This window comes from Sorex araneus, chromosome 2 (assembly GCF_027595985.1).
Source record: "Sorex araneus isolate mSorAra2 chromosome 2, mSorAra2.pri, whole genome shotgun sequence".
Classification (NCBI taxonomy): Eukaryota; Metazoa; Chordata; class Mammalia; order Eulipotyphla; family Soricidae; genus Sorex; species Sorex araneus.
Genome location: NC_073303.1, coordinates 25226579 through 25246721, shown reverse-complemented (window position 1 = coordinate 25246721; position 20143 = coordinate 25226579). Strand labels below are relative to the sequence as shown.

At 48.6% G+C, this 20143-nt stretch overlaps 2 protein-coding genes across 4 annotated transcripts in view; one reads left to right on the top strand and one right to left on the bottom strand.

The window, feature by feature from the left end:
- Positions 1-5348, bottom strand: part of SLC26A8 (solute carrier family 26 member 8) — an 86141-nt gene extending 80793 nt beyond the window's left edge. Inside the window, exon 1 of the mRNA XM_055124326.1 lies at positions 5270-5348. The gene's annotated coding sequence lies outside the window, so the exon portion shown is untranslated. The remainder of the gene's footprint in view (positions 1-5269) is intronic.
- Positions 5349-7888: 2540 nt separating this feature from the next.
- MAPK14 (mitogen-activated protein kinase 14) overlaps positions 7889-20143 on the top strand; it is a 75751-nt gene continuing 63496 nt past the window's right edge. Inside the window, exon 1 of one of the 3 annotated variants that reach the window (XM_055126306.1) lies at positions 7889-8438. In XM_055126306.1, coding sequence (XP_054982281.1) covers positions 8323-8438 — 116 coding nt within the window. In that variant the 5' untranslated portion in view covers positions 7889-8322. The remainder of the gene's footprint in view (positions 8439-20143) is intronic. The other 2 variants (XM_004619960.3, XM_004619961.2) reach the window with 2 other exon arrangements.

Below are 20143 nucleotides of genomic sequence, written 5' to 3'. Positions count from 1 at the left end.
GTCTTTAGATCTTTAAGAACAGGCATCTGGAGAAACATTAATAAAGTCAGTCCTACTATTTGAAACAAACAAAACCATTATTCTGGGGGCGGGGGGGGTATCATGCCCGGTGATGCTCAGGGGTTACTCTTGGTGCTGTACTCAGAAATCACTCCTGGCGGTGCTGAGGGATCGTATGGGATGCTGGGGATTGAACCTGGGTTGGCAGTGTGCAAGGCAAGCACCTTACCTGTACTATTGCTCTGGCACCCAAATAAAAACGTTTTTGGAGCAGAGGAAGTGATATGCACTCGTGCACTTGGGAAGATGAATGGTGCCAGTGGAATTGACTAGAGATGTGTGGCCACTGGCCATTTGTGGCTATCTGAACTGAACTGAATTAAAATGAAGTAGAGGGGCTGGAGAGATAGTCCAGGGGTAAGGTGCCTGCACTCCATGTGGCTGACCCGGTTCAATTCTCAACACTGCATATGGCCTCCTGAGTACCCCAGGATGATCCCTGAGTACAGAGGAAGCACCGCGGGGGGGGGGTAGTCCCCACACCAAATAAATAGATAAGTAAACAAGGGGCTGAGGAAATAGTGCAAACTGGTGGAGCACAAAGTTGGGTCCCCAGCACTGTGTGCCCCCTGACCCCTGTACCTGAGCGGAGCAGCATTGCACCATGAGGTCCTGCCCCATCAGGAACCGGCCCCTTGGAGCACTGATGGTGAGGTCTCTCTCCCCTCCCCACTCCACCCCACCCCGCCAAAGTGGAAGAAAAGAAAAGAAACAGTTCAGTTCCTTCATCTAATTTCAAGTTGATGTTTCAATGTTTAGCCTTTGTAACAGTTAAGGTTTTAATGTTACATATGTTTCTTTTTTCTCAGGCCTTCTCGGTCACACCAAGTGATGCTCAGGGGTTACTCCTGGTTCTGCAACTAAGAAATTAATTACTCCTGGCAGTGCTTGGGGGACCGAATAGGCTGCAGGGGATGGACTACTGCCGGCCATGTGCAAGGCAAATGCCCTATCTGCTGTACCGGCCCCTTAAGTACATTTCAAGAGGTTAAGGAACACATGTGTTGGGGGGGGGGGCACTAACAGCTCTGGGGCTGGAGAGAGCGAAGGGGATTAAGGCACTTGCCTTGTGCTGCCATGCATTTTATCCCAGGCACACTATGCATCCCAAGCACGCCTGAGTACTGCTTGGTAAACACCCCCCCACCACCAATGAAAATAAACACAAATAAACAGTTCTGAGATAAGAGGTTGAGACGAAAGATCAACTGGATAGGTGGGAGGGGGCTATGACATAGCTCATAGTGACGGCAGCTGGGGAAGGGACAGGCAGGAGCCCGTTGTTTTATTTTGTTTGTCTTGGGGACATGCTCGGCTGTGCTGAGGGCCTACTCCTGGCCCTGTGCTCAGGGATGACTGCTGGAGGGTTTGGCGGACCATGTAGGGTGCCCGGGATCCAGCACAAGCCAACCTTGTTCGAGGCAAGCACTTTTCCTGTTGTACTATTAACACTATGGGCGGAGCCATAGCACAGCGGGCAGGGCATTTGCCTTGCACATGGCCGACCTGGGTTCGATTCCCCCCGTCCCTCTCTGAGAGCCCAGCATGCTACCGAGAGTATCCCGCCCGCACGTCAGAACCTGGCAAGCCACCCGTGGCATGTTTGATACGCCAAAAACAGTAACAAGTCTCACAATGGAGATGTTACTGGTGCCCGCTTGAGCAAATCGACGAGCAACAGGATGACAGTGCTACTGTTAATACAGCAGGAGCTGAGGTGTGGAGCACTTTAAATATCTGCTCATGGAACAGGTAGCCAATCAGAATAGATAATGGTATGACTAGAGAGTGTGATTTGGCAGATGAAAGACAGCCCTCAGGGGCTGGAGTGATAGCATAGCGGGTAGGGCGTTTGCCTTGCACGTGGCTGACCCGGGTTCAAATCTCAGCATCCCATATGGTCTCCTGAGCACCGCCAGGAGTAATTCCTGAGTGCAGAGCCAGGAGTAACCCCTGTGCATCGCCAGGTGGGACCCAAAAAGAAAAAAAAGAAAGACAGTACTCAGCCCCATCTCTCTCCCTCCCTTTTTCCCCTCCCCAACTCCCCCTTCCCTCCTTCCCTCCCCCATTCCCCCCCTCTTTCCCTCCCTCACTCTACTTCCTCCCTTATTCCCTCCCTCACTCTCCTCCCTCTCTCCCTCCCTCCCCCCTCTCTCTCTCCTGAGCACTCTCCGGACTCAGTCCTCTCTCAGGTAGGGCTGTGCACCCCTGAAACATGGCCCAGGAAAGGCAGAATCCAGGCAGGGTTCAGATGCCCAAGGGAAGCTCAGGTTCCGGCCCAGGTACTGACAAGGTACTGAGCCCAGGTGGCACAGGATTACAGGAGCTGCTGGGGCAGAGTTGGGAGGCCCAGCAGTGGGTACAGAGCGCAGGGCTCTCCCCCACGTGCATGTGGCTGTGGCCGGAGGCTGAGGAAAGTGTATAGAGAGAGCGGCGTGGGGGCAGGACCTGGCCATTGTTCCCGGGAGGTGAGTAGACTGCAAGGGACAAGACAGGGAAGTGAAGTTATTCATAGGACAGGACAGCATTGGGGACAGGACCAGTGATGCCATTCACAGGTAAAGGAGAGGCCTGTCATCTGTGGAGAGACCTGAATCCTCGACTTTATCTGTACAATAAACTCTAACCTCTATTTATTTATTGCTTTTTGGGTCACATCCGGCGATGCACAGGTATTTAACAGGACCCTTCACAACAAGGAACAATGAGCATAAACTTCTGCTGCCAAGTGACAGGTGCACTTTGGGGTGAATAAGAAGATGCATTTCAGAAGAGAAACGGGGGATCCTAAGTGCATTGATGGCAGAGTGACTGTCCCCTCAGATATAAACACAAGACAGTATCTCTTATCTAGAAGGTGTGTGGATGATGGGATCTGGGCACTTAATGTGATCAGCAACATGCTATGATCTCTCCTTTTTTCAGCCGGCGATGCAAAGGGGTTACTCCTGGCTCCACACTCAGGAATTACTCCTGGTGGTGCTCGGAGGGACCATATGAGATGCTGGGAATTGAACCCCGGTTGGCCGCGTACAAGTGATATCTGCTGGGCTATCACTCCAGCCCCATATGTCTATCCTTTTTTTTAAATTCTTTTATTAATTCACCATGTGGAAAGTTACAAAGCGTTCAGGTTAAAGTCTCAGTTATACAATGCTCAAACACCCATCCCCATATGTCTATCCTTAATCTTGATATATATGTCTAGTTAGAAACCAATTCTCTCGGGGGGCTGGGGGGATGAAGGGGTGATTATATAGAGGTTAAGCCATTTGCCTACCATGTGGCTGCAGTCGCAACTGTGGTCCCTGAGTATTGCCAGATGTGGCCCAAAAACAGAAACAGGAGAAGGAAGAGGGGGAGGAAGAAAAGGGGGAGAGGCTTCCTGGGAAGCATGGTCTCAACTATTTAAGGTTTCTTCTTCCAGTTCTATAAATAGGACTTCATTTGGGGGCGTCTGGATTCACTTCCAATAGTTCATTTATTCTCTGTAGCCCACACGTGGTCCCTCCACACTTAGTGACAGTATCGTGTGGATTTTGCTAGCATTGCACACTCTTAAACTCCATCTAGGAAGGGACCTGATTAACAACCCTTAGAGGGGGTCCCGAATTTCTTTTTAAATAGCCCCCAGGTGTCTCAATAGATGAACAATGAAGTAGGAGGCCCACTGAGATTCAGACTATGCTGCTAAATCAGAACACACAAAGAAAACTTTTCAGGTGGGAGGCCTGGTTAGACTCCCTGTACCACCTGGTCCCCTGAAATTGCTGGGAAGAGAATCCCTCCCCAAAGACTGGGATGTGACCCAAGGAAAAATAAAAAGAGAAAAAAGGTAAGAAGTGTTGCCTAGCTTCTGTGTTTGGGAGACTACTCCTAGCTCTCCAGATATCCATTGGTACAATGTATAAAAATATCATATTCAAAATCAAGAACAAGCGGCCGAAAAGCACCCTGCTTTTCTGAGTATTGATCCTTGTGAAATGCCAAACCTTCCTCTTGTTGCCCCAATATCTGGTGCAGGTCCCCTGTGTTCTCTCCTTTCATCTGTTCTTGCCAAGCTTCAGAATAAACATTTATAATTTCATCAGAAGAATATGCCCTTGCCCAAGACTATTACATATCATGTTTATTGTGATGGAGATAGAAAATAGTGTTTATCCTATTTATGGGCAATGGAGTTGGAAAATAGAAAAGGCACAAGCAAAGAGAAACGTTGCTTCAGGTTTTTCTTGCTCATTCAGACTATATTCAGTTTACATTCAAAACCTGACAATCAATTGACAAGTTCCTTTGTGTAAATTACCTCGCCCCATAAGGCACTGACACTGTAGAACTGTCTTCGGGTTGTTCATCGATTTGCTCGAGCGGGCACCAGTAATTGTGAGACTTGTTGTTACTGTTTTTGGCATATCGAATACGCCACGGGTAGCTTGCCAGGCTCTCCCGAGCCACCGGGATACCCTCGGTAGCTTCCCGGGCTCTCGGAGAGGTGCGGAGGAATCGAACCTGGGTCGGCCCTGTGCAAGGCAAATGTCCTACCCGCTGTGCTATCGCTCCAAGTCTCTTTCGTGGATTACTGGGCATCCTCAGGGCCTAAAACAACGAGTTAGATATGGAAGGAACCCAGTGAATCCGTTACTGAGAGGATGATGAGCATCCTTCCACCCCTCACCCTGAAACCCCAGGACAGAGCTCCAGCCCAGGCCACGGGTGCGCGGTGAGAGCCTCCTAGTGGAGACGGTGGAGAAGGTTTCACGGGGTGTCGGGACGGGGGAGCTGTGACACCGCGGAGCAAAGATCCAGGGGGCGGGAGCTCTGTGGGAAGACACAAAGGCAGAGAAGCGGGAAGGGACCGGCGCGTCGGAGCGAGCCGGGGCTCCACAGCTGAGCTCCGCGGGCGAGGCGGGCACCGCAGCTCAGCTCTGCAGATTCTGGCCCGCAAGACGTGCTGCACTGGGCTTGCAAAGGGAGGCGGGCACACGCCGCCCCCTCGTCCTGGCCAAAGCGGAGACAATAGCTGCGAGAGAGCCGCTCCCAGGCGCGGCTGTCATTCATTGCACAAACCCCGCGACGTGCCCGGCCCAGCCGGTTCCCCGGCAGCCCCCGCCCCGGGCCTTGCAAGAGTTTCCCGGGGCCGGGCCCTCGCAGCGCGACCTCCGAGGCCCCGCGGCTCCACGGCAGCCCCCCCATCCCCCCAAGGGCTCACCTGGTTCCCGGGCTGGACGCGGACACGGACGCGGCTCCGGTTCCGGCCGCCCGGCTGCGGGCGCCGACGCCGGCGGTTCCCGAACCGTTGCGGCCGAACCCGCGGGCGTTCGGGCGGGCGGGGGACAAGGGTGGGTACGAGCAAGGGGAGCACGGGAAGCGGGGGTTGGGGTCGTCCCCGGGCCCAGGACCCTGCCCGTCCCCGTTCCTAGATCCTAGGGCCCCTGCACCCCTACCTGGGCCATCCGGACCTCTTGGTTCGACGGCTCTTGATGCGGGGCCTTTTGGGTGGCCTCGCACCGAGTACCTCGCTGCGTGCAGTCTCCCCCTCGCGTCACTGAAGTTTCCAGAATTATGTTCTGTGAGGACAGACTATGCACGAGGAGACCCGAGGCTTCCCTAGAGCCTCTTTCTCTGCTTCTCGGTCTGAGTCGTCCTCCAGGCGCAAGTATCTCTTGCGCACGACTATATTTGTACCCGATATTCCATTTACGTGTTATTTATTTATTTATTTATTTATTTATTGCTTTGTTGGGTCACACCCAGGGATGGTCTTGTGAACTGCCTCGTCCCCATAAAGATAAGGATTTTTTTTTTCTTTTGGGTCACAACCCACGTTGCACAGGGGTTACTTCTGGCTCATGCACTCAGGAATTACTGCTGGCGGTGCTGGGGGATCATATAGGATGCTGGGAATAGAACCCGGGTTGGCCACGTGCAAGGCAAAATGCCCTACCCCTTGTGCTATCACTCCAGCCCCAAGGCAAGGATGTTTTTAAAAAGATTTTAAGTGTTTTGCATTGATTGCTGGTATCCTCACTGCTTAAGCAATATGGTAGATACAGTATGAACTCAGTAAATTTGTTTCTGAATGATTAAAGCATGAAGTCAGTAAATTTGTTACTGATTGGGCGAATGATTACCTTTTAGTGTTTTGGGGGTGGGGGGGTGGGGGTAGGGGAAGGGCTGGCACTCCAGGAGGTGTTCAGGGGTTACTCCTGGCGCTGCACTCAGAAATTACCCCTGACAGTGCTTGGGGGACCATATGGGATTCTTGGAATAGAACCCTGGTAGGCTGAGTGCAAGGCAAGCACCCTACCGGCCATATTATCTTTCCAACACCCTCCTTTACAGTTCTTCAATCACTTTTCTGTCTGAAGTACCTCCTGGACATTAGGCTAGCCTTCTAACCGGAGATGTGCTCATCTTTACATTTTTTGTCACATCTCATGATCTCACTTTGTAGGCCAAACTAGGATTCTTCCAAGTTTCTCCCCTTGTTCTCATATGCTCAGCCCCCTGATCCTCTACTTCTACCCTCATTTCCTCAGTCTTCACTCTCACCTTCTCTAACTTAACCTGCCCTGGATTGTCTGCGAGGCACACCTTCAAGCAGCATGTCCTCCTGGGCCAGAGAACCAGGCTAGACTACACTGAACAAAATAAAACAAAACAACTTTGCACAAATCACTCAGAACCTTTACTTTGACTCCCCCCACTCCCCACTTTCGAGGAAAACCGAGTATCCTGCAGAATCCTCCAAAACTGAGGTAAAAGCTTAGAATCTTAAAGTTTTTAAAAACTGGTTTAGGTAACATGGTAACAATAGCTAACATTTATGGTTTCATTGCACCAAGTTACTGCATAGACATTACACTTATGTGCCCAAGACTATTCATAGCATTTTAAACAAAATTTTATAGGGTGCCTTTTATGTCCTAGGCACTGTACTGCAAGATGCTGGCTAAAAACAAGCTAAGTCTGAACACTTTAAGGGATGATTAACACCAAAGAAAATAATCAGGGATGAGAATAAAATTGGGGTCAACTTTGTGCTTATTGTAATAAGTTTTATCCTAAGAATAGGTTGATAATAGTACGGATAGGCCTGGTGTTATAATATCTTGCCTATTCACATTATTTTCAGTTCTAACATGGCTTTAATAGATGGAAGTATTGTCAGGAATTCTCTTTTGCTCAAACGGCATACACTGGAACTTGTCTAAGCACATTCTTGGTGCCCATCACAGACTTATCCAATTAGATCCCACTCCCAGTGCAATTATTCTGCACTTAAGAACCCCGTGGAGAGTTTGGATGGGGAACCTCAGCCTTATTGCTGAGCGGGTATTTATTTGCTCATGAGACGAATTTGGAGAGAATTTCAAAGTAAGTAAGCCATATATTCCTAAACAAATGGAAGCCCAACAGCTTTCTTACCGGAATCTCTCCTTTTCCCTGTTTTTTTGCAAACATTTCTTGGAAACGGGGGTGGGGTGGGGTTCCTCGGAGCAGGTGTTCAGTTGCAGCTGACTACCCTCAGTCCAAATACCCTTTGGCTCTTTGCCCGGACAGCCTATTTGTCATTGTCGCTTTCTGCGACCGAGCCAGCTACTCCTCCCGTCGGCCACTGCGAGGCGCACGCGGCATGTGTTGCACGACTCGGCTCTCGTGCCCCAGCTGCCTTCGCGCCCTTAAAAAAAAAAATACTGTCCCTGGGAGCTTCAGGCTCCGGGCTCCAGCTGTCGTTCTCTTCTCGCGAGATCTTGCTCCTCCCGAGCTCTTCCCCCTCACAGCCCCCCCTCCCGCGGCCAGGTTCCATATTGGGTAAAATCTCGACTCGCGGAGAGTCCCGGCGGCTGTTCTCGCGAGAGCACGGCGGGAGGCTCCTGTTCGCTGGCGCTGGTACCGCGACCACTGGAAGCCTGTGGGCGCTGCAGCTGGAGCCGCAGAACTACGGCGCAGCCCCGCGTCGGCCCGGGCAGGCAGCGGGTGCAGGAGGAGCGCGGCCGGCGCAGCCCGAGGCTCCCGAGCGTGCGCCCGCCCTTTGCGGGGCTCGCCCCGACTCTCCGCGGCGCGTCCAGGGGCTGCAGCTGACCGGGGCCGCTCGCCCGCGCGCGCGGGACTCGGCGGGGTCGCAGCAGCCGCACCGGAGCCCACGGCCAGCGCGGGGGCCCCCGCCCGGCCGGGCGGGCGAGGAGGACCCGGGAGCGGGTGCGGGTGCAGGCGGGGCCCTGCAGGGGCACCTCCTCACCCCGCGGCCGCCGCTGGAAGATGTCTCAGGAGAGGCCCACGTTCTACCGGCAGGAGCTGAACAAGACCATCTGGGAGGTGCCCGAGCGCTACCAGAACCTGTCCCCGGTGGGCTCCGGCGCCTATGGCTCGGTGTGGTGAGTGTCACCAAGCCCGGCGCAGCGGGGGTCCGGGCGGCCCCTCGTGCCCGAGAGCCGGGCCTGCCCCCACAGCTCAGCGATGCACCCAGCGGCAGGAATTTTCCTAGGGGCTGGCATTGCAACCCCCCACCCTCCCTCGACCCCTCTCTTGCATCCTTCTCCCCCCTCCTCTTGCACCGCTCCCCCTGCACGCCCAGGTAGGCCACCCGCTGGTGCAGACGGTGGTTGGTGCTGGAGCTCGGTGCTGGCTCGCACCCCACGCATTCCCTGCTGCTGGAGGGGTGGTTGCTCGGGGGCCAGGCACGAGGTGGGGCGGGGGGGGGCGCTCACTGGGGAGCGCTCTGCTGGCGTGCAGCAGCAGGACCCTAGGGCCCCGGAATTGCACCCATTGTGGGCGCGGGAAGCCGCCCGAGCAGACCCTCCTGAGGAGCTGCCGAGGAGCCAAACCCGATCGAGAAGACGGAGCGTAGCCCGCTCTGTCCCGGCTTTGCTTGCTTGCTTGCTTGCTTGCCTTCTGCAAGCCTCTCTTTGCAAAATCCCTTTTTGAGAAGCGAACTTTTGGAATTTGCCCATGAGTTAGCAGCGACCCAGGAAAAAAAGGCTTAAAATATCGACTTTATCTGGAAGAACAGCGCGCCCGCTGGAGTGCCGTTTCCGACTGGGTTGAAAGCGTATTTCCTTTGCGCGGAGTTGGGAGGGGGGGATGCAAGAACATTGCAGCTCGAGAAACTGGCGGCCTCGCAGATTAGTCACATACCACTGCTCATTTAAGTATTGTTTCGCCAAACAGTTTTCTCTTTGGGAGCAAGTGAGATTCAGATCCGCTGCACGCCCTCAAGATTTAAAAAAAAAATTATTAACAATTCTACAAGGTATTGTAAATATTTTTCAGTTGGGGTAATTCTTGTGAGAATGCCTGTTTTTTCAAGCCCCTTAGAGACAGGCTTTGCAGGAAACTTATCTGCATTTACAGGGAGAGGCATGCATCTTTGAGAAGGCTATGGATGGACTCTATAGGAAGGAAGCGACACGTTTTCAGCTGTAACTCAGCCCGTGCGTGTCTTTTCGAATCGCTGGCGAGCCCGAAATAATGCAGGTTTTGTGCACGCACACTATTAGATTTGCTATCATTTGAGAGCTACTGGGGTCTGGGATTGATGTAATGGATGGATGCAAACGGATTGCTGAATTGCATCATTTAGTTTGCACGGGGTGATTTGAAAGGGGTCAGCGTGGTGGGGGAACAAAATCTAGTCTTGGATGTGTTAATCTTGAAATATAATTCCAGTGTTTCTTAAAGTCACATCATGAATTTCCTGTTTGGTCCAATCTTCAGGGTAATTGAGGTTGTGCAATTGTATCCAGTCACAGATCATATTGCATTCTCCAGCTCAAACCTCGTGATTTATGTTGCTGATGGTACCAATCTTGACATATTTTTCCTATTTTTTTTCCCCTGGTATGGTTGTTTACATTTTAAGAGAATTTGTGGCAGTTTACGATCAGTTACACAGCTTATTGCTTTGCTAATTTACAGAGTTCTCTGTATATTTAGTTTTCTTATTTGTCTTTTAAAAAATTTTCTAGTCTGGGGTGTTTGTTTCGAATGATGTTTAAACTTGAATGAAATTTATGCACAAAATCTCAACTGTGGGGCCTTGAGTGAACTTGAAGAGAATTGCCTGCAAGGTTCCCCTGCTGTTGGTGTCAATAGCTCTGCACTGGCACAGGAAATCCAGACACACAATGAAGTGCCATTGAAAGGGCCTGCACATTTCTTTAGCCCTGTGCTCAATAGCCAGCAGTCTCTGACAGTTGGAAGCAATTTTATAAACAAACTTTAAAAATATGTAGTGTGGGGCTGCAGGGACAGTACAGTGGTCAGGTCCTGTCTTGCACGCAGGCTGCCTGGATTCCATCCCCTACACCCCAGTGTCAGTCCCCCAAGGCACTGCCAGGAGTAACCCCTGAGCATTGCCGGATGTGACCCCAAAACCAAGAAAAGAAATCGCACCCACATTTTAAAAGGCATAAAGGGATATACAGTGAAATGGCTCCTTTCCCTTCTTGCTCTCCAGCCGTCTTCCTTTTCTCCACGGCGAGAATGGTCTGGCAAGTTCCTTTTGTGTCTTTTGAAGGAGCCAGAGTTTAGTTTGGTTTTTAGTAGTGGTTCTGCTAAAGGGAATTAAAGTGGTGACCTTTATTTTGTTGGAGGAACTGAAATTATATGACCTTACATAGAATTACAAAATTATGTGACAGTTGACTGGAAACAGTTTTTGCCAGTTTTGGATAGAGAATTTCCAAAACTAAGTGTTGTACAAATTATCTCCCATCAGCTTAGTTGTTTGAAGTTCTTTCTGTTAACTTTTCAGGCCCCGCAAAAAGGTTTTGAAGTGTCTTAGAAGATTCTGACAGAATCTTTCGAGTGCCCACTTTTTTCACCCTCTTTATCCTTTGAGAGCAGATTTGATTTTAGGGAATAGCAATCAAGTGGAGTTAACTAATTGTAGGGATTTGGGCTCAAGTCTGCTGAGAAGTATTAGGCAATCATGTTGTGGTACTGTTCTAGGTGAAATAGGAGTTGTAACTATAGAGTAATGACACAGACTTTCTTGTACAACTTGTAGAACTGGATCTGAAAAAAAAAATTGTCTGAAAGTGTTTCAAGGAATGCAGCATCACTGAAATGCTAGTCATTTTGTTTTGAAATGTCATATAATTCGGTGTGTAGCTTTTAGCAATTTTTATAAGCCCATTTTCATTAAGTACTGCTAAGTATATAGTAAACAAAAAGCAAAAAACCCAAGAAATACTCCCACCCAGACTGCAGCTTCTGTTAATTAAAAATCAAGGAGGGGCTGGGAGCGATAGCACAGTGGGTAGGGCGTTTGCCTTGCATTCAGCTGGCCCAGGTTCGATTCCCAGCATTGCATATGGTCCCCTGGGCACCGCCATAATTCCTGAGTGCATGAGCCAGGAGTAACCCCTGTGCATCTCAGGGTATGACCCAGAAAGAAAAAATCAAGGAGTTTGGGCTAGGGAGCAGTGCATGCTTTGCATCTAGGAGCCCTGAGTTCTAACCCTGACATTGCATGGTTCCCCAACTCTGCAGGGAATGGACCCCCGCCTCCCCCCCCCCCATTGCTGGGTGTGGTACAAAAAATCTAAGTATTTGGCTCAAAATTTGAGAACTTTTAAGGTTTTACAAATATGCCTTTCAGAGGGTTAAAGGGAACTACACTAAGTTTCCGTTTTCAGGAACTTTGTGCATTGTATGTGAAGGGAAATAAGCAAAATTGTTCAAGAATACATTGTTGCAGGGCGTCTTGATTTTGTGGTTTTGGGACCTGAGGGGGGGGATTCTTTGTGGTAAGTTTAAGGAAATGTAAACAGGAACTTCAATGCCTCTCCTCTGGGGTATGGTTCTTAGAGCCCCTTGCACTTGAAAAGGTGTTACAGTTGAAAAGAGGGGTGTGGGCACTGGTAGTATTGTAACAAAATGTGAGAGGTGAGAATGATACTTAGTCCATAGCAGCATTGCTGTGGAACAGGTAATGGTTTAGACTTCTTGAGGTAAAGAGGCCCGAATGAAACAGCAACATACTACCTCAGAGTTTATAATCTATTGCGAATAATATATTTGTTTGCTTATAGTGTCTCAGGCTTGGTGCTGTGCAGTTTATACATATCATCAGTATACCACACATATCAAGACTCAGAGCCAGTGGCATATTTTACTAAGAAATAAAATGTGGTTTCCTAAATACTTCATGGAATGAGATTACATATAAAAACATAGTGCAAGTCTGTAGCACTGTAGCACTGTCGTCCCGTTGTTCATCAATTTGCTTGAGCGGACACCAGTAACGTCTCCAGTGTGAGACTTGTTACTGTTTTTGGCATATCCAATATGCCACGGGTAGCTTGCCAGGCTCTGCCATGCGGGCGGGATACTCTTGGTACCTTGCCGGGCTCTCCGGGAGGGATGGAGGAATCGAACAAGGCAAGGCAAATGCCCTACCCGCTGTGCTGTTGCTCCAGCCCCCAACCCTGACTTTTTAAATGGGATGTTTCAGTTTATACAGTCTTTTCACTCAAATCATTATCATCCAATCCTTATTCTCTGTGAAGGTGGAATTAATAACCTCATTATATCGGTGAGGAACTGGGTTCAGTCATTCATTAAAGAAATGGCATGGGACTGAAGAGATAGTACAGGGTGGAGGTGGTGCAAGGCAAATGCCCTACCCGCAGTGCTATGGCTCCAGTCTATGGCGATACCACCCAGAACGCAGGAAGGTGGTCGTCTTGCATGCCGCCATCCCTGGTTTGGTTCCCCCCATTCTCCCAAGCACTGGGAGTAGCCCCTGAGATCTCCAGTGTGGGCCAACCCCCTTCTCCCCCTCCCACTCCTGGGGACGAGTGGGTAGGGACAGAAATGATAGATTTGTCAGTGTTACCTTGGATTGAGTTCTGTGATATCAGCACTGGAGAGATTGTCTTTTCTGTTTATATAAGAGCTGAGCTTGTGTGATGTAAAAGGTGTTGCTGAGTTACTTGGCAGGAGAGCTGTGATTGTAGGAATCCGATCCCATCAATGTCGTTGTCTCATTAATCTTACTACCTTAATTACTACCTCACAGAATCAGAGGTCAGAATCTTCGTAGAATTCACAAAACAAAAATGACTCTTTGCCTAAACTGATTTTTCCTAAAGAAAAATTAGGTTTTATGAGTAATTTCAGAATTTGTAGGTGTTATTATAGGGTACAAGCAGAAATGACACCCCCCTCTAAGCTTTTGGAAAGATTTTTTTCCTCTTTTCTGTAAAATTTGGTAGTGATCCAAGAGGCATTATTAATTATAGTGCCCAAAACAAACAAAAGAAACTTCTTTTTTTGTTTGTATAGGTGGCTTCCCCTGACTTGAAACCTAGTGATTGCAACCTTATGTATCTGTATACTTGGAAATTTTGCACGTTTCTTTGGGACAAAACAGTCAAAACTGAACTTTGTTCATGATTAGATTTCAGTCAGACAATTTTCCAGCACCCATCCCTCCACCAGTGTATATTTCCCAGCACTAGTGTCCCCAGGTTCCCTTCCATCACCCTCCTACCCCTCCCCCCCTCCATGGCAGAGACTTTTCTTCTCTGTCTCTGTGACTCTCGGTCTGTCTGTCTGTCTGTCTGTCTGTCTCCTTTTGGGAAGTGTGGTTTGCAATACTGACACTGAAAGGTTATCAAGAATATCCCTTTTCCTACTTTTAATACTCAGATCTTGCCCAGCGTGATCATTAAACTGTTTTCAACATTTATGTTCTTTTAAATGAAGCTTTCACTATTAGAAGTAGTTGGTCTTTGTACAGTGCTTTCATAACTTACATGAGTTGAGGACATGAAATTAACCAGCTTTACAGCATTTCAGTCTTTTAATGATTGTGCTAGAAAGGAAGAGATGGTGGGCTGTAAGTTCTGCCCTTTAACATGTCGATCCTGGGTTCTGCTTTGCTTGACTCCCAGACTGAGTGTGGGAGGGAAGAAGAGGATGACTGCCAAAGGGTTTGCCTTAAGCAAATGGGTCCGGTTTTTGTGTCATTACAAACAAACAAACAAACAAAAACAACAAAACCCCAGTATTCTAGGATACAAGATTGTGATATCAGAGTGGGAAGAGCAGGAAGTCATGTGGGTCCTGAGGACGGGGCTCTGTTCCATCCATAACTGCTACGTCTGGGCCTTCTGTAGGTGTACGAATAAAATAGACCCCAAAATTCTGCTGTCAAACTATATTCGAAGGTGGATAGAAGTAGATAATAATGACAACTTGCAATATGTCCAGTGGCCCGTGCACGTGGAGAATGAGGCGAGGAACAGAGAGGGAGGCCTGGAACGTGTCCTGTTACAGGTAGACTGGCTAGGTTGCTGGGACTGTGGCAGTTTAGTAAAGACCCGGAGGAGGTGATGGCGAGCACGGCCTGGATGGAGAGGGGGAATATCCAGGCAGAGGGGTGAGCAAGGGCAGAGGCCTGCCGGCTGAGCATGACGGGTGCCAACAGGACCAGGGGCCGAGGTAGCGGAAGAGGGTGCAGGGACCGCAGGGGACTTAGTGCAGAGCCTGGCCTGTGCTCCCAACTCATTCCAGAAAGTTCAGTGTACCAGAGCGTGTACTTTTGGTTGCCCTGGAATTCAGGGTACTCCAGGTCAGGGATTTATTTATTTTTGTTTTGGGCGCCATATCCAGCTCTGCTCAGGGCTTACTCCTGGCTCTGCACTCAAAAATCACTCCTGGTGAGGCCTGGAGGACTCGTCTGGGGTGCCGGGGAATGATCCTGGGTTGGCCCCGTGCAGGGCCAGCGTCCTGCCTGCCGTACTGTCACTCCAGCCCGCAGTTTGGTTCTTGAAATAACTTGAGCTTACTTCATTCTTTAGGTTTCTGATGCCGAAAGGAAAGGAATAAAAGAGATTAGCTTTAGACCGTTGACAAAAAATTAGCTTGCTCAAGGTTGAATGTCTTCTAACTTCCTTGGGCTTCTGAGGTTTTTCTTTTTATTGGCTTAAATTTTGAAAGTCATTTTTACCTTCCCTTATGGTTTCTTTTACTTGGTCCTGTGTCTACTTTATATTCCTTCACTTTTGCCCCCCATTCCAATAATTTTAGTAATAGTTAGATGGATATCATTCTTTTCTAGATCTGAGGCTCTACAAACTTCTCCATTTACCTGGACAAGTCAAAGATTGAGTGATTCCATACATAGATGACCTCTGAGGATACGGCCTTCCCTCCCTTCACAGATAAAAGCCTTTTTTGTTTTTTTGCTTTTTGGGTCACACCCAGTGATGCTCAGTAGTTACTCCGGGCTCTGCACTCAGGAATTACCCCTGGTGGTGCCCGGGGGACCATATGGGATGCTGGGAATCGAACCCGGATTGGCCAAGTGCAAGGCAGATGCCCTACTTGCTGGTGCTATTGCTTTAGCCCTGTCTTGTTTTTCATGGAGACGATTCCCCTTTCACTGCCCCACCAACTAGTTGCTGAAAATTAGTGTCCGCAACCCAGATTCCCATGGCAACAGAGCATAAAGGTAATAGAACAAATGTTTGTTTTGTCTAGACCTGCAGACTGGAACAACTTGGGACCCTGAACATGTTGGTTCCCGTCGCTTTGAATGATGTTGTTGCAGAACGCTTGTTTGTTTGTCTCGGAACTTTCTCCTCTTATGCTTCCCGTGATGCTCACGGAGCCTTTACTTGAGGGAGGGGTGTGGTTTGCCTTCCCATCCTGCCATCTGCTCATAGATAACACTCCGGTGGGTTTTCCCTGCTCATGTTCCTGAGTGTCCGTGTCACTTGCTCACAGCACGTGGCCAAGGGCTGGCCTGAGGGAGCACTGCAATTATCTTTTTGTTTTCTTAAATTCAGTGTTACCAGTGCTAGATACTGCATTCGGTATTTATAAAGACGGGGAGGAGGGGGGAGGGCTGGAGCAATAGTACAGTGGTTGGGGTATTTACCTTGTATGCAGCTGACCAGGGTTCTATCCCGGGCATCCCATAAAGTCTTCTGAGCACTGCCAGGAGTAATTCCTGAGTGCAGAGCCAGTAGTAGTAAACCTTGAGCATTATAGGGTGTGGCCCAGAAGCCAAAACAAACAAAAAATAAAATTGGCAAAAGGATGAGTCCCTGCCTTTGAAAAGATGCTAGTCTAGAAGGGATGGTTCTCTGCTCCTGAGAGATTGCTTTGGAAGACCCTGTAGCTTTCCTTTTATTTTTTTATTTTTATTTTTTTTTTTGCTTTCCTTTTAGTTGCCATCCTGAATCTATCATTATAATTTGGATGCTTCCTTTACTGAAATGGATTTATTTTGGGGGGCAACGCCTTATATTTTTAGGGAACCATGTGGTGCTGGGGGCTGAACCTCAAGCTCTTTCCTGAGAGTGTGTGTTCCAGCCCTTTATGCCATCTCCCTGACCCTTATTTATTTGTTTATTTATTTTAATGGAGGCTGCACCTGGCAGTGCTCGGCCTTGGAGTACTCCTAGCAGAGGGGTCCCAGGGCCACATGTTTTGGGGTGGGGGGGCACGTGGCCCTGGGGATCCAATTTAGGCCATTGCTCATGCTAGGCTCGTCTTCTCTTGCCCGGGCCGTCTCCCCGTCCCTGACGTCCTCTTTCAGATTCCCTTGAGTCTAGTGGCAGAGGGATCACTTTTTATATCTAGGGCAGCACTCTGCAAGGCTGTGTGTTAGAAATCAGTGTCGGAAAATATGTGATGATTCAGATCTAGAAAGTGGTGACATCAATGTGCCCACAAAAGTTCAGAGCGTCTTTTGATCTGCTGAAGGCTTGAGAAGGCTCAGGGAGGCTGCTCCAGGGGAAGGAAGGTCCCCTAGACCTTTGTCCCGTTCCTCTGCGTCCTCTTGGGGTTGTGTCTCTGCCAAGACAGTCTTGCCACCTACCAACCAGATGCCTCCCGCTCTGCCTAGTCTGCCCAGTGACGGCTCGCCGGCTGGCTGGTGAGGGTATATGGAACTTGGCTTTATTGTGTTGCCTTATTCCTATAATAGAGATGTCAGTTCTCTGAGAAATAATTGCCTTACTCTTTTTTTTTTTTTTTTGCCACACCTGACAATGCTCAAGGGTTACTCCTGGCTCTGAACTCCGGGATCCCTCTGACGGGGCTAAGGGGATCCTATGGGGTGCTGGAGGATCAAACCTGGGTCAGCTGCGTGCATGGTTAGTGCCCTCCCCGTCTGTTATTGCTCCAGTCCCAGTTGCCTTATTCTTTCTATTCTCTGTAGCTCCCACTTCTTCACCTAGGGCAGTAGAGAGCATGAACCTTTTCGAATATAGATTTTCGAATTGCGTGTTTTTCCCTCCAGGCTGTCAGATGCTGGTGAAAACCTTATCCTTCTCATCTGGCATAATAAAACATGGGGCCCAGGAGACAGCGCGAAGGACTGGAACATGTGTGATGTTTGGAATTGGATCCCAGCAGTTTTACCCTCTGAGCACCAGGTGTGGCCGTGAAGGCCCCTGAATACCACTGGCTGCCCTGGTGACCCGAAGCACCTCTGGGTCTGGGCAGTATCACCCAAGCATTGAGCTGGGTTGGCCGAGTGATGTCTGGGTGCTCTGAGCACTGCTTAGGAGCCTCCCCTCCCCCCGAGAATTAGGAAACATGTCTATCTAAGGATTAAATTGGAGTGATATTAACGTTAATACCTCCTATGATATACTTCCACTAACTTCCTCATTGACGGTATGTCTGCTTTGTATCATTTTCTGATTTCCAGTTTACTGTCCTCTGTCCTATATCTTGAATGATCTGCTTGGAAATGAGCAGTCTGAACAAATGAGCCTATTTTGAGGAGAAAGTGAGCAAAAGCCCTATAAATTAAGAGCAGTTTGAGCATCTGCTGAACTGTTTACAGCCCAAATACAGCGTCAGTAAGGGTAACATGACTTATAGGCGTGTTGGGTGGGAGAATTTTTTGTTACGGCGCTGTCCTTTGTGTGAGGATGTTTAGCAGAACTCCTGTGCTCTCTGGAGCAGCAGCCCCTGGTGTGACAACAAAAAAATTGCCTCTGTATGTTGCTTCACTTCTCCTGGGTGCAAAATTATCCTTGGCTGAGAACTATTTATCTGACTGTGTGTTTGGATTGATTGGCCCTGAGTTAAAAAAAAAAAAGAAGAAGAAGAAGAAACCTAGAGAGAATAACTTTAATCTTTCATCTGCAGAACCTTAAAGCCCCTATACTCTCTCTGTGCGTTTTATGTTCTTTTTGGGGTCATTGTCGAGATGCTCCTAATAGTGGCCATGTTCCTAGATTGCATATTCAATTTCTCGCTTCTAAACTTAAGCTTAACATTTAATCCTTTGAGTTCCAGGTATATTGAAATGTAATGTTTTTTGCTTTCCCTTGATTATTTTTCTACAAACTCCTTGAGGATGATTTCAAATACGGAATCCAGCCTAGAAATGAATTCAATTTACATACCTAAATAGTTCTGTGTGGGTGATGGTGCCCAGACACAGAGGTGGGCAGTATCATATGTAAAAGTGTCACATCTTTACAAATTTTAATGAATTCGCTGTATTAGATTTTGTTAGTGTAACAGGTTTCAATATATATTTCCATTTTCTTTTCTTTCTTTTTAATTTAATTTTATTTTTCTTTTTTGGGTCACACCCGGCATTGCACAGAGGTTACTCCTGGCTCATGCACTCAGGAATTACTCCTGGCGGTGCTCAGGGGAGTATATGGGATGCTGGGAATCGAACCCAGGACAGTCTAGTGCAAGGCAAATGCCCTACCCACTGTGCTGTCGCTCTAGCCCCCCTATCTTATTTTCAAGGATAAGTGAGATTGTGTTTGCCTTTTGAATCATTGAGGGTTTCTTTTTTTTTTAATTAACTTTATAGGGGGATTAAAGAAATTGTCTGTTCTATTTCTATTACCGCCCGCATGGCAGAGCCTGGCAAGCTACCTGTGGCATATTCGATATGCCAAAAAAAAAAAAAAAGTAACAAGTCTCACAATGGAGACGTTACTGGTGCCCGCTTGAGCAAATCGATGAGCAGCGGGATGACAGTGACATTTCTGTTACCATTGAAAGAATAAGGACAGACACAGGCACCCCTCTAAGATAAATGGTTCAGGTTTGGGTCTCTTCATTTCAGTATTTTTGACTCTCTGGTTCAGTTATTTGGCTCTGTCATCCTTTGTATCCAAATCCCCTGACCTGGCCCCCACTGGATCTCATCTGTCTCTTCTCACCCTCTCCCCCACCCTTTCTTTCTTTCCCCATCCTATACTCTGGACTGGAGCGATAGCGTAGCAGGTAAGGCACGTGGCTGACCTGGGTTTGATTCCTCCGTCCCTTTGAGAGCCCGCACGGCAGAGCCTGCCAAGCTACCCATGGCGTGTCCGATATGCCAAAAACAGTAACAAGTCTCACAATGGAGACGTTACTGGTGCCCGCTCGAGCAAATTGATGAGCAACGGGATGACGGTGATACAGTGATTGAAAGAATGGTAAAAATCACTTAGGATCCTTTAAAGTACTCAGAGACTTGCCCAGTGATTTCTTATCTGGGACATTCCAGTTATCTTTTGAAGAAAATCTGGCATCTTTCTCTGTACTCTCCTGCTCTGTGGATGTTGATATTATTTCTGTTTACATAGCACCCCACCTTTCTTGAGAAGGCCCCCCCTTCTCTGCCATTGGCTGTTAAATGCTTACCGAGACTCCTTTCGTGGCACAGAAAGTCAGCTAGGCAGGGCTAGTCTCGTAGCGTAAACATGAGAGCCTGAGTCTCAGCTCCTGCCAGTAACTTGGTTAATGTCCACATCTATGAGGATTGTCTGAGGAATGAATGTAGCTTTCTATTTATTACTCTCAGCGCCTAAGATTTCCTCTTAGATTAAGACATGTTGTGGTATTTTCTCCCTGTGTCTTACTCCTTGCTAATAAATGTTTTGGCTGTATGATGGGGGGGAGGGATGTGTGTGTGTGTGTGTGTGTATATGTGTGTGTTGCAGCGGGTTGAGGAAGAGGGGGAATTGATTCCCGGGCCTCACACATGCAAGGCAAGTGCTTTATGACTGAGCTGTATCCCAAAGCCTGTTTTGGCTTTATAGCAGCATTCCTCCATGATAGATGCTATAGGGAAAGACCCATCTGAAACCCACTATTA